The sequence below is a fragment of the Oryctolagus cuniculus genome, chromosome 6 (genome assembly GCF_051225735.1).
Source record: "Oryctolagus cuniculus isolate XC-2025 breed Fujian yellow rabbit chromosome 6, ASM5122573v1, whole genome shotgun sequence".
Taxonomy (NCBI): domain Eukaryota; kingdom Metazoa; phylum Chordata; class Mammalia; order Lagomorpha; family Leporidae; genus Oryctolagus; species Oryctolagus cuniculus.
Window position 1 is genome coordinate 51,593,020 of NC_142872.1, and position 13,779 is coordinate 51,606,798.

Here is a 13,779-nt window from a genome sequence, read left to right on the forward strand (position 1 = left end):
GCTGTTGCAGTCAGTGGATGAAATAGTTATCTCTGTCTCTCAGTCTCTATATCCCTTTTTTCTGTCACTCTGTCTTTCAAATACATAAATAAATAAAATTTTTAAAAGGTATATATTTAAAAAGTATATACATAGACAAAAATCAGAAGGCATATATATACCAAACTAGTAGTTGTCATCACTGTAGTGGGAAAACTGAGTTTTGGGTGGGAGTAATCACAGCAAATATTCACTTCATTTGTAATGATAGAATTGTTTTAATAATGGTGATGATGTATTTATATAAGATTAAAAATTTTTATAGTGTATAACAATATTTTATTTAACACTAAAATATCATTTTACATATGAAACAAGTATATCAAGGTATGTATATATGGCAGTTGTAAAACAGATAAAAGAATAATTTTAGTTTTAAAAGAAGTATTTGTGTTTGTGTATGGGTGTGCCTTAGAGAAAAAAGCTTGAAGTAACTTAATAAGATGTAGGATATAAACCAGGAAGAATTATGATATCTGTAGATTAGTTTCCTTGTAACTTGAATTTAGTTTTCAGACTTCATTGTCTTTTCTTTTTTGTATCTTAGTAAAGCCTCAAAGTGTTATTTCAGATTCCTTTGATGGTTATCTGTTTGGATATAGGAATTATCGTCTAATCTTCAGCAGTTGATACATTCTTTTCAAGAGCAAACAATTAAAGAGAGGAATGTCTTTGAGGAACAATTAAAGCAAGCACTGGATGAGTTGGATAAGTTACAGCAAAAGGAAGAACAAACTGAAAAGCTAGTCAAGCAGTTGGAAGAAGAAGCACAATCTTCAAATGCAGAACTAAAACTCTTAAAAGAAAACCTAAAAGGGTTTGTATTAATAGGACCTCATATTTACTTAATACTTGATTTTTAAAATGTATATTCTATTACATTTTTATTGTGAGGGTTGGAATTATTTTTCAGGTAATTAATGGACATAGAAGTAAAGCACATGCAAAAACTGTATCCAAACATGTCATAGTTAAAAGTGTTGTCCTTTTTTAAAAAAATCTTTCTTTAATTTTATTTTTTATTGATTTTTTTTTTTTTTTTTTCATTTTGAAAGAGACAAAGAGATCTTCCATCTGCTGGTACATTTCCCAAATGCTTGCAACAGTTAGAGCTGAAACTAAGATCCTGGATCTCAATCCTTTGTCCTGCATGGGTAACAGGGACCTAAGTGCATAGGCCATCACCCGCTGGCTTCTATGGTGTGCGCTAGCAGGAAGCTGCAACCAGAAGCAGTCACTCAATGTGCTATTTAGCTGTCCTAAGCCACGTCTTTGCCAAATGACTGCCTCTGCTCTTTATTTAAGGCCAGAGATTTAATTTAAAAGACTTATAATAAGCAAATGAACAAAGTTTTGTGCTCTTTACCATTCCTATATTTTCTAGAAATTATTGAACAATAACATTACAATAATGAGTTTAAGAAAAAATTAAAAACTAAGAACCTGACCCTTTAATAAAAAACAATTCCACTTTTTATCTCTATCCTTTTACATAGTGCAAGTTATATGTTTGGAGGGATCATAAACTCTTCAGAGGTAGCAATCAAAAAACAAAACAGGCATTTGACCTAGTGGTTAAATTCTTACATTCCACATCAGAATTCCTGGGTTTGATTTCCAGCTTAGGCTTCCTAATGTTGTGTACCCTCAGAGGTGACACTTGATAGCTAAAGTTGTTTGGTCATTGTCATCTATCTGGGAGACCCGGATTGAGTTCCTGGCTCCTGGCAACTCTAGTTTCATATTACTTCCTTCACATTATGCTTCCTTCTCTGTAAACATTCAGTTAAATTAAAATATCTCGTTTAATTCTTGAGTTTAAATTGCAAATAACATAATGAATTATGATATTTAAATACTTGAGATTTCATTGTTAAAGTATTTTCTAGGAAGGAACTGTGAACTGAATATGAGCCAAATGTCGCAACTGTGCAGTTATCTCCTATTGGATACTTTAATCTCTTTTCTGTTTTCTTGTGCTGATGGGTGATAAAAATGAACACCAAAATTTTATATATCTCTGGTTTGGGGGAAACACTGCAAAAGTGTGATTAGAAGGCTTGTTCTATACCACAGTCAACCTTGCGGAACATGATCCTTAAATTGTGTAGAAAATAAAATATTGTGTAAATGATCAGTTTCAAAAGGCAAGGTTTAGTTAATCATTTATTCTGATTTAACAAACTCTGGTGCAAAAGTCAAGTCATACAGATTTTATTACTAGATCTATAACTAGCTGATGGTCCTCATGATTTTGAGCAGGATGATCTTAATTTCTTTCATTTTCTACTTCATTAAATATAAAATATAGGCATTTTATGAGATCTCTCTTAAGCTCATATACTTATAGAAAATTTATAACCAATATTTCAAAAAACCTCAGGTTTGTACTATGTATTTATAAAGTTGACTTAAAAACTATTCTGTCTATACAATGTTGTTGAGTTTTTAAGTAATAACAATGTATTTTGTGGGTTATTCATATAATCAGAATAAATCCACATAGCCCAGCACCCTTTTTTCCAAAGGAACCTTTAAAATGAAGTATAACTGTGCTTAGTGTTTGTTGTTCAAATGCAGAGAATTAAGCTTTTTTTTTATAAGCTTTATTAAGTCCAAATCTTTTTAAATTTGTAATCATTTGTTTTCTTTGGTTTTGATTGTTTTGCTGGAATATTGTGTTTAAAAAGTTTTTTTTACTACTTTCTTTCCCCCAATTTTTTTTAAACATTTTTTTAAGGTACACAAATTTCATATATTTCATATATGAAGATTTAGGAACATAGTGATACTTCCCACCCTGCCATCCTTCTTGCCCACACTCTCAGCCTTCCTCCTCCCTCTCCTAATCCCACTCTTAATTTTTACAAAGATATATTTTCAATTTACTTTATACTTTAAGATTAACCCTACACTAAATAAAGAGTTCAACAAATAGTATGAAGAAAAAATCAGTGTTCCTCAACAGTAGAGACAAGGGCTGTAAATGATCATGGAATCTGAAAATATCAATTTCCCTCTAATACATTATGTTTTAGGTACTCTATTAGTTACTATAGATTAGGGAAGGCATATGATAACTGTGTTTTGGGGACTGGCTTATTTTGCTAAGCATAATGGTTTCCAATTGCATCCATTTTGTTGCAAAAGACTGAATTTTTTTTTTTTTGCCAATGAATAGTATTCCATAAGTGTATATATACCATAATTTCTTTATCCAGTCATCAAGTGGTGGATATCTGGGTTGATTCCATATCTTAGCTATTGTTAATTGAGCTGCAATGAACATGGGGGTATAGATAACTAACTCTTTCCATATGCTGATTTCATTCTATTTGTCTTCTCCCAAATTTTTTAAAAACTTTCATAAACATGAGTGATTTCTAAAAAGTTCATGGAAAATGAGCATTATCTTTTAATTCTGTTTTTCATGATCTTTCTTTTTTTTTAGATATTTATTTATTTGAAACACAGAGTTACAGAGAGAGAGGGAAAGATGGAGAAAGATCTTCAGTCCACTGGTACAGTCCCCAAATGGTCGCAACAGACAGGGCTGGGTTGATACGAAGCCAGGAGCCTGGAGCTTCTTCTGGGTCTCCTATGTGGATGCAGTGACCTAAGCACTTGGGTCATCCTCTGCTGCTTTCCCAGGCCATTAGCAGGGAGCTGGATTGGAAGTCAAGCAGCTGGATCTTGAACCAGCCCCCATATAGGAATTCCAGCGTCACATGTGGCAGCTTTAACAGCCACACCACAACACTGACCCAATAAATGATTTTTTTGAAGTACCTTCATATGTGATATGAAAAGATGAATTTAGTAATAAGTAAATTTACATGAAAAATAAAATAAGCAGGAAAGATAAGATGAAGCCAATGGAGAAGTTAGTATGTTAAAAAAACATGCTATGAGAGACATAAACTTTGATATTAGATATATATCAGTGAGGCAAAGGTAAAGCTATGAAATGCATTATTAACAATTTCAAAAGTAAATACTATTACTCTCTTTCTTAGGATAATGGTTTATATTTTGTATTTTAATTGTTTCTCTCTCTTAGGAAAGAAGCTGAACTGCAGAAGAGTAATCTTGATCACTCTCAAGCCACCCTGCTTTTACAAGAAACATATAATAGTACAGTGCAAAACCTTGAAGATGTTACTGCTCAATTTGAAAGGTATTTTCTTGGGAATCTTTACTCTCCAAAATAATGTGAGCAGAAACAAGTATTTACCAAGGGAAATCAGTAAATAAAGCAGTTATGCAATGATTATCTCTATTATTTAAATTCTTTGATAACCAACCATAAATAGATGTTTAGTGTCACCTAGTAATTTTACTAAATTTATATAGAAACTTCCCTTTCCCACTTTATGTACAGATAACGCATCTGAAGCTTTTAAACTTCAGTGACATTAAACTTTTCATCAGATTTCTTCTAATTAATATTAAAAGATGTTAATGTTCACTCATCTTTAAAATGGACTAGTTAGGGACAAAACTAATAAAACTTCCACTGAGCCTTACTTCCAACTTAAAGCTATGCAATACCACCAACTAATCCTGACCCCAATCTTAACCAAAATACTGCTCTCCTTCACTCCATCTTCTTTTTTTTTCACTGTACCTTCTTGATAGAAAATTGTGTTTTGTATTGATACAGACACTTCCATGTCTGTTATCCCATGTACCTGTTATATTCCCTTTAAAAAAAAGTAGATACCAAGGAAATTATAGCAACATGCATCTCATAAATGTAGCAGTATTAACATTTTTATTTATATCATTTTGGATGGAAGCCTCTTTTCTCTGTTAATATATTTGATTATTAAAAAAAATATGCAATATTTGCATATAAGATATAAATAGAGAATATCAACATGTACAGGAATCCTTAAAAGACAGCCAGTAAGCCAAAAGATTTTCAACCACTTGGTATCCACCTGTGAGTTCTTCCACTATCTGATCTTTATGCCTTCCTTAAACAGATAATGCTATCCTGAAGCCTGCATTTATTGTTCCTTCAATTTTTTTCTGTTTGATAATTTTATAAAATGTGCATCTATGCAGATAATATATGATCTAATCTCATTTTTTTCTGAATGTTGCCAAAAAATATCATGATAGCATATGCCATTACCTGGGACTTTTTCACTCTGCAGGTCTGTATGTTTCTATGATTGAGTGTTGTTGCCTGAAGCTAATGGTTGTTCATGGTCAAAAGGTTGTTCATGGTCACTGCTATGAATATTTGGTTATGTGACATCATAATTTACTTATCCATTCTTACTTCGAACTTTGGTGTTTATTTCTCCTTTCTTTTGTCATTATTATTAATACAGATATTCTTGTGATCTAGTATATAAGTGTAAGGATTCTTTATGTGAATGTTCAACTTTAAAAGCAAATCGAAATCATTTCCCAAAATAAGCATAAGAATCTGTATCTGGCTAGTAATGTATCAATCTCCATTGGCCTCATTTTTCTTTCCTTTTTTTTTTTTTTTTTTAATTTATTTGCTAAAAAGGCAGAGTTAGAAAGATCTTCCAATTCATTGGTTCACTCCCCAAATGACTATGACAGCTATAGCTGGATCTCCATCTGGGTCTCCCACAAGGGTGGCAGCAGCCCAAGTACTTGGATTATCTTCTGTTGTTTTCCCAGGCACTTTAGCAGGGAACTGCAACTGAAGCAGAGCACCAGAACTGAAACTGGCACTCATGGGATGCAAGTGTCGTAGGAGGTAGCTTAACCCATTGCACCACAACATCAGCCCCTCCGTTGGTCTTCTTTACCACATAAGCTAGTTAAACCTCTTTTCTGCTGGTATATAACTGTGAAATGGCTTCCTGTTAATTCCCCTTTCTTTTTCTAGAAAAGGCTTGTTTAAGGTTTGTGCTCATGTTTTTTGGGCTATTACATTTTTCTGGGTTGTGGAGACTTTTGTTTTTAATCAGTGTTATAGGTTATAAATATCTTCTCCAAGGGTCTGGCTTCTTTTTATTTTCTGTATGATGCCTTTTGATAATTGGAAATTCTTTATTTTAATGTGGTTAAATGTATAGATCTTTATATGAACACTTTATTTTAGGAAATTATTTCTATCCCACTTATAACAATATTCTCCCACTTTTCTTATAAATGTGCAATGTTTAACTTTTCATTCTTCTACCTATCACTGATATCTATATGTGTACTGATATAGGGATTAAATTTATTTTTATTTTTTCTTATGGATAACCAATTGCCTAGCATCCATTCATTTAGTAGTAGTTTCTTTATCAAGTGATCTCTTTCTACATATTCATCCTACATGATACATTATGGTAAATAACTAAATAATTTACATGTGTATGTCTTTTTTTTTAAGATTTATTTATTTATTTGAAAGTCAGATTTACATAGAGAGAAGGAGAGGCAAAGAGAGAGGTCTTCCATCCACTGGTTCACTCCCCAATTAGCCACAATGGCTGGAGCTGTGCTGATCCAAAGCCAGGAACCAGGAGTTTCTTCTGGGTCTTCCACGCAGGTGCAGGGATCCAAGCACTTGGGCTATCTTCCACTATCCAGGAGAGAGCTAGATCAGAGGTGGAGCAGCCAAGACTCCAACCGGCACCCATACAGGATACCAGCACTGCAGGCAGCGGCTTTTACCTACTGCGCCACAGCGCTGATCCCAATGTGTGTATGTCTTTTATCTATAGTTTATATCAGAACATATAAATTATATAAACTAAACTAGATGTATGTATTTGAATATATGTCTACATAGAGACAAATATTTATTACAAATATATTAACCGCTCATAATATGTGTGTATATATGTGACTCTGTAAAGTATTGATCTCAGTCCTTTAAGGAATTTCCCCTCTTACTAGTTTGAGAAATAGTGCTTTTGAAAATATTTTTTCATTCTTTCATATCATTACTTCCAATATGCTAATGGCATTAAAATTTATTTCTTCAAAGCAGAACTTTTCAATCCATATTCGTATATCCAGCTTCTTACTTGACATCTTCGAGTAGGTATTTGACTATCATCTAGTTTGTTTGTTTGTTTTACTGAGAGCTTCATCTTGCCAAATTTTCATTCTAGAAATTTAAACAATTGATTATTTTCTCTCCCTTATCCCAACATCTGTTGAATTTTTCTATTTTCCTCCAAAAGAGATCTGGTATCTTTTCATTGCTAACTCCATAGTCCAAGCCTCCTTTGTCACTCACCTGGGTTGATAAATAATTATTTCCCAATTAATCTTCCAGTTCTTCATTACTACCCATTCCACAAATTATCCTAGCCATATCTCTGGAGCAAACCACACACTTACCTAGAGACCTTTAATGGTTCCTTATTATCCCTTAGCTAAACCCATTGCATTCCACTGTGGGACCAACTCGTCTTCTGGTTTCTGCTCCTCTATCTCTTATTCATTAGGCTCACATCTTATTGGTCTTTGTCCTCTTTAATTTCATCTTTATTTTCTGAAAGTTTTCCTTAATCTGTTTTTCACAAGGAATGAAAGAGGCATTTTCCATCTTCCATACAACCATAAACTCTGTGAAAGTAGGTGCAGAGATTGTGTATTTTTATTTTGAAGTAAGTTTCATGTTTGGTAGTTGATTTTTTTCCCCCATCTTTCTATGCATACTTCCTTCACATAGAAGACATTTGATTTTTTTTTCCTTCAATGAACAACAAATACCATGTGAACTCATTAATACTTACCTTGAACACAGAATTCTTACCCATATAAATGCATGAATATATTGCAAGGTTTTGTTAGTTTCACCTCAAAGTTTATAAAATATAAACTAATCAACTAGCTGTGTGTTTGTCGTTTTAATTAAAAAAAATGCTTTGACTATTTTCTTTTCTTTTTAATAAGCTACAAAAGATTAATAGCTAGTGAGATAGAAGATCTTAAACTGGAGAACTCAGCACTACACGAAAAAGTGGCCCAGGCTGAAAAAAGTGCTAAAGATGTTCAACATCAGGTATTGGCAACTGAGAATGCTAATCAAGAATATGCAAGGTATGTAGAAGAAATAAAGCCTTCCCACACTGGTAATCTTAGAACTGTTAAGACAATTTAATGTTGTTTAAAGCCAACTGGTAAGTGATGCAGGTAGTTTTTCCATGCCTCTGGTGATTTTAGGTTGAAAATTAAGAATTTATATCAAAAAGTTACAATTCTTGTGTTTGGTTAAGATACCCATCTCACACATCAGAATATATATTTTTGATTCCTGATTCCAACAGCTTCCTGCTAGTGCAGACTCTGAGAAGCAGCAGAGATGGCTCAAGTACTTAGGTTCCTGCCACCCACATTGAGTTCTCTATCTGTAAATCTGGACCTCCTTCCACCCCAGCTGTTGCAGGCATTTGGAGAGTGAGCCAACAGATGGGATTGATCTCTCTCTGTTTTCCTCTCAAATAATGTAAAAGAAAAATTTTAAGGGTTTTTTTTTTTTTAAGATTTTTTTTTTTTTAATTTATTTGAAGACAGAGTTACAGAAAGAGAGAGAGAGAGAGAGAGCCTCCATCTGCTGGTGACCATGATGGCTAGATCCTGGCCAAGTCAAAGCCAGTAGCCAAGAGCTTCATGTGGATCTCCCACATGGGTGTAAGGGCTCAAACACTTGGGCCATCTGCTGCCTTCCCAGGCACGTTAGCAAGAAGCTGGATCAGAAGCAGAGCAGTTAGGATTCAAACCTGCTCCCATACTGGTTGCTGGCACTGCAGGAGGCAGTTTTACCTGCCACGCCACAATGCTGGCCCCTTAAGTTACATTCTTGAAGAATTTCTTGAATTAAAAAAAAAAAAAGATAAAGTAATTAAAATAGCTATAAAATGTTTATTGGACTCTTCTTTATCAAACCCAAGGATGCTTCTAGATCTGCAGACCAAGTCAGAACTTAAGGACGCAGAAATTAAAGAAATTGCAGTTTCTTCTGATAAAAAAATAACTGAATTGCAGAATCAACTCAAGCAACAAAATGAAGACTTTAAGAAACAACTGGAAGAGGAAGAATCAAAGTAATCTTATATTTGGAACCTGAGTGCCATGTAATTCACTTTTTTTTCCTAATCAGAAAATATAGTAATTCTCTAATTTTTAAAATATAACTTTGTTATATAGGAAAGCTGAAAAAGAAAATATAATGGAAGAATTAACTGAGGAAGTTAATAAGTGGCGTCTCCTTTATGAAGAATTGTACAAGAAAACAAAACCTTTTCAGGTTTGTCATTTAAGATTAAACCCACTTCTGCTTATTTTAGGAGTTTACTTTGTTCTCCCTTATAGTCATGACAGTGACTTGCTTTCCTGCAATAACATTTTGTTCTGTATTTTCAGTGCACATTTAACTTTCAATTAAGGTTTTATGATTTTTATTAGATTATACATAAATTTTCTCCACCTTCATTGAACTATAATTGGTAAGTTTAATGGACATAAATTTCTTTTTTTAATAAATGATTTAAGCCGGCGCCGCGGCTCACTAGGCTAATCCTCCGCCTTACGGCATTGGCACACCGGGTTCTAGTCCTGGTCGGGGCACCGGATTCTGTCCCGGTTGCCCCTCTTCCAGGCCAGCTCTCTGCTGTGGCCAGGGAGTGCAGTGGAGGATGGCCCAAGTGCTTGGGCCCTGCACCCCATGGGAGACCAGGAGAAGCACCTGGCTCCTGCCATCGGATCAGTGCGGTGCGCCGGCCACGGCGGCCATTGGAGGGTGAACCAACGGCAAAGGAAGACCTTTCTCTCTTTCTCTCTCTCTCACTGTCCACTCTGCCTGTCAAAAAAAAAAAAAAAAAAAGATTAATAAATGATTTAAAAGACAGTTATAGAGAGGTAGAGATGAGAGAGAGAAGTCATCTTTCTGCTGGTTCCGTCCCAAATGGCTGCAATGCTGGAACTGAGCCAATCTGAAACTAGGAGTAAGGAGCTTCTTCCAAGTCTCCCACGTGGGTGCAGGGACCCAAGGACTTGGGCTATCATCTGCTGCTTCCCCAGGTGCATTAGTAGGGAGCTGTAAAATGAAAAATAGTATATTTAAGATTTTCTTAGAGAAGCTGTAGAGAGCCCTGAGAAAATGTATGTATCTTCCATTTTAGGTTTTTAAAATTCTCTTTAGATTTTTTATGGATTATATGAAACTAATAAGATTTAACAGTTTAGGATTTTTGTTTAACAGTTCTGGTCTTAACTTTATAATCTCTTCTAGCTACAACTGGATGCATTTGAAGCAGAGAAACAGGCATTGTTGAGTGAACATGGTGCAGCTCAGGAACAGCTAAATAAATTAAGAGATTCATACGCTACATTATTGGGTCATCAGAATCTGAAGCAAAAAATCAAGCATGTTGTGAAACTGAAAGATGAAAATAGCCAACTAAAATCGGTTTGTAAAGTAGTATTTATTTTTTGAAAGATACTGGGATGGGGATTTTATTAATTTAACTATTTATAAAACTTATTAAAATGAACATCTTTTATATCAGAAAAAAGTAGTTTATGGAGGAAAGTTGATCCTAGAGTTAATGGTTTTATTTTAGAGCATCAATCAGATTAGTATTCAGTGTTCTCAGCTTTTTAACTACCTCTTTAGTATGTTGAAATTACAAAAGTAATGGGAAGAATTCATAAAGCTTTACATATCCATTTCTGTTAGCAAAATAGCAAGCTTCTTGATGTATTCACAATTAAGACAACCGGTATTAAAAAATACTTAGGTATTTAAATTTTCTGACAAATTTGTGAGATTAATTCACATCCTATACAATTTACTCCTTTAAAATATATAATTCTATGGTTTTTATTATAGCCATATAAGTGAAATAATCATCATAGTCAATTTAGAGTATTTTTATCACCTTAAAATGAAATTCTGTACCTTTTACCTTTTATTCTCCTAACTCCTCATTCTACCCAACCCTTCAGCCCTAGGCAGCCAGTTATCTTTATCAAATTTCCTATTGTAGACATTTTTATATTCATGGACTCAAATAATAGTCTTTTGTGATTGCTTTGGTTCAGTTAATATGATGTTTCAGAGCTCATCCATGTTGTTGCGTGTATCCATGCTTCATTCCTTTTTATGGCCAAACAATAATTCATTGTGTAAATATTTAGCATTTTATTTATCTGTCAATTGTTGGACATTCAAATTGTGTTCATGTTTTGTCCTGAATAATGCTACTATAAACATTCATGTGCAAGTTTTTGTATGGGCATATTTTTTTATTTCTGTGGGGTATATAACTGGGCCTGAAATTGCAAGGTCATATGGTAACTAGTTTTAATCAATTCGAAAACTGTCAAACTGGGTATAAGGTTTCCAGTTTTCCATGTACTCACTAACATTTGATATTACTTGACCTTTTTATTCCAGCTGTCCTTCTGGATATAAAGCTCTATTTCATTGTAGTTTTTCACTTGAATTTCCCTGATGGAAATGATGTTGATTATTAGCCATTTGTGTATTTTCCTGGGAGGAATGCCTATTCAGATTCTTTGCCCATTTTGAAAAATTGTATTCTTTGATCTTTTCACTGTTGAATTGCGAGAGTTTTTTATACATTCTGGATATACATGTCTTATGTGCAAATATTTTCTGCCATTCTGTGCACTGTCTTTTTACTTTATTAATGTTATCCTTTGAAGCACAACATTTTGTTGAATTCCAATGTATCTTTGTTTTTCTTTTGCTACTTATTCTTTGGTATCTAAAAATCCTTTGCCAAATCAAAGATCATGAACACTTACTCATAATTTGTTTAATAGCCTGTAGTTTTAGATCTTACATTTAGGTTATTGATCCATTTTGAGAAAGTAGCTTTGTACTTACAGAGATACAAAAAGATTTAAGATCTTAAAGCTTATGTGTTATAGTCATTTTTGCCATTAGGTGTGATACATAAACAACTTTGGAGTTTACCTTGCAATAATGATAACACAGTTCACCAACTTTAATATTCTTTATTTAATTTCTCTTATAGGAGGTAACAAAACTGCGCTCTCAGCTTGCTAAAAGAAAACAAAATGAGAGAAAACTTCAGGAGGAATTGAATAAAGTTCTGGGTATCAGACACTTTGATCCTTCAAAGGCTTTTCATCATGAAAGTAAAGAAAATTTTGCCATGAAAACTCCATTAAAAGAAGGTAAGAAATGAATAAATGCATAAAAGTCTCATCTTCCTTTAGATTTCCTTTCATGGCATTTAGCAGCTTCTTCATTTATTAACTTTGAAAATTTGTTGACAGCTTTTGATATAAAAGAAATTCTTACTGAAATTGTTTTGTACAATAACTTTTTTCTCCTCTGTATTATTTTTCTCTGTATCTAAATGCTACCTGTCCTTCAGGCCCAAATTACATCTTCTTTAAAGGCTTGCAGGACTTTTTTGCTACCCACATTCCCTCAAATTATTCTCTCTGTAATAACTAATTATTTATTGTATATCTGCTACATCCTTCATTTTCTAAAATTTGTGTTTTTGGAAAAGTAGATTTACTCTTTCCTCATGTTGGATCTTTGTTTATTTCACAACAAATAAAAACTGGTTGAAATAGTGATAAAGGAATATATTCACAAGTAATGCTGCAGAATGTAAGCCTTGCTTCATCTGCCTTAGAGAAGACAGGAGGCCTGTTCTTAGTTTATAATGATTGAGGAGTTAGTTTTCATTTAAAATACTGATAATTTTTTCGAATATCCTTCCAGGCAATACAAACTGCTGCTGAGCTCCTATGGAGAATCAAGAAATCATGCAACATCTGAAAAACCTGTTGAAGATTACTTTATTTTGATTGTTGATGATGATATTGTTGTTACTATTATATTTTAATGGGTTTTTTAAAATGCTTTATTTGTATTTCATTTAATTGCCAGGGCCGGCACTGTGGTGTAGTGAGTAAAGCCAACACCTGCAGTGCCGGCATCCCGTATGGGTGCCAGTTCCCATATGGATGCCAGTCCCGGCTGCTCCACTACCATTCCAACTCTGCTATGGCCTTGGAAAGCAGTGGAAGAAGGCCCAAGTCCTTGGGACGCTGCAACCACGTAAGAGACCTAGAGGAAGCTCCTGGCTCCTGGCTTCGGATCGATGCAGCTCTGGCCATTGTGGCCATTTGGGGAGTGAACCAGCAGATGGGATATATCTCTCTCTGAGTCTGCCTCTATGTAACTCTTCCTTTTAAATAAATAAATCAGTCTTTTAAAAAAATTTTTAATTGCCTATCCTTAGTATGTGAAAAAAATTCAATTTTTTAACCAATATGTCTTCTATATTTTTCCTATTGTAAATACTGCCCTCTTAATGCTAATCTTTATCATCTTATTGTAGCCGTATATCTGATTTTCTAGCTTACATTACTCCCCACAAAATCAGTATTCCTTTGAAAATCATCTTCATTATTCCCCTTGACAGTAGCCTTAGTTTCAAGATTATGATTCCATCTCACATTTTTTTAGCTTGATTCTGGAAGTCTTTTTTTTTTTTAAATTGATTTATTTATTTGAAAGGCAGAGTTACAGAGAGGCTTACATCTGCTGGTTCACTCCCCAAATGGCCTTAGTGGCCAGAGCTGGGCTCAATCCAAAGTCAGGAACCAAGAGTTTATTCCAAGTTTCTCACACAAGTTCAGGGACCTGAGGACTTAGGCCATAGCAGAGAGCTGGGTCAGAAGTGGGGCATCTGGGACTCGATCTGGCACCCGTATGGGATGCCAGCATTGCAG

General features: G+C 34.1%; 1 protein-coding gene across 3 annotated transcripts in view; it reads left to right on the top strand.

Moving 5' to 3' along the window:
- HMMR (hyaluronan mediated motility receptor) overlaps positions 1-13,265 on the top strand; it is a 34,784-nt gene extending 21,519 nt beyond the window's left edge. For all 3 annotated transcript variants that reach the window (XM_008255359.5, XM_089335047.1, XM_089335046.1), the window contains 8 exons: positions 642-856; positions 4,100-4,216; positions 7,927-8,073; positions 8,925-9,077; positions 9,181-9,280; positions 10,265-10,441; positions 12,039-12,201; positions 12,764-13,265. In XM_008255359.5, the coding sequence (XP_008253581.2) occupies positions 642-856; positions 4,100-4,216; positions 7,927-8,073; positions 8,925-9,077; positions 9,181-9,280; positions 10,265-10,441; positions 12,039-12,201; positions 12,764-12,783 (1,092 nt within the window). In that variant the 3' untranslated portion in view covers positions 12,784-13,265. The remainder of the gene's footprint in view (positions 1-641; positions 857-4,099; positions 4,217-7,926; positions 8,074-8,924; positions 9,078-9,180; positions 9,281-10,264; positions 10,442-12,038; positions 12,202-12,763) is intronic.
- Positions 13,266-13,779: the final 514 nt, after the last annotated feature.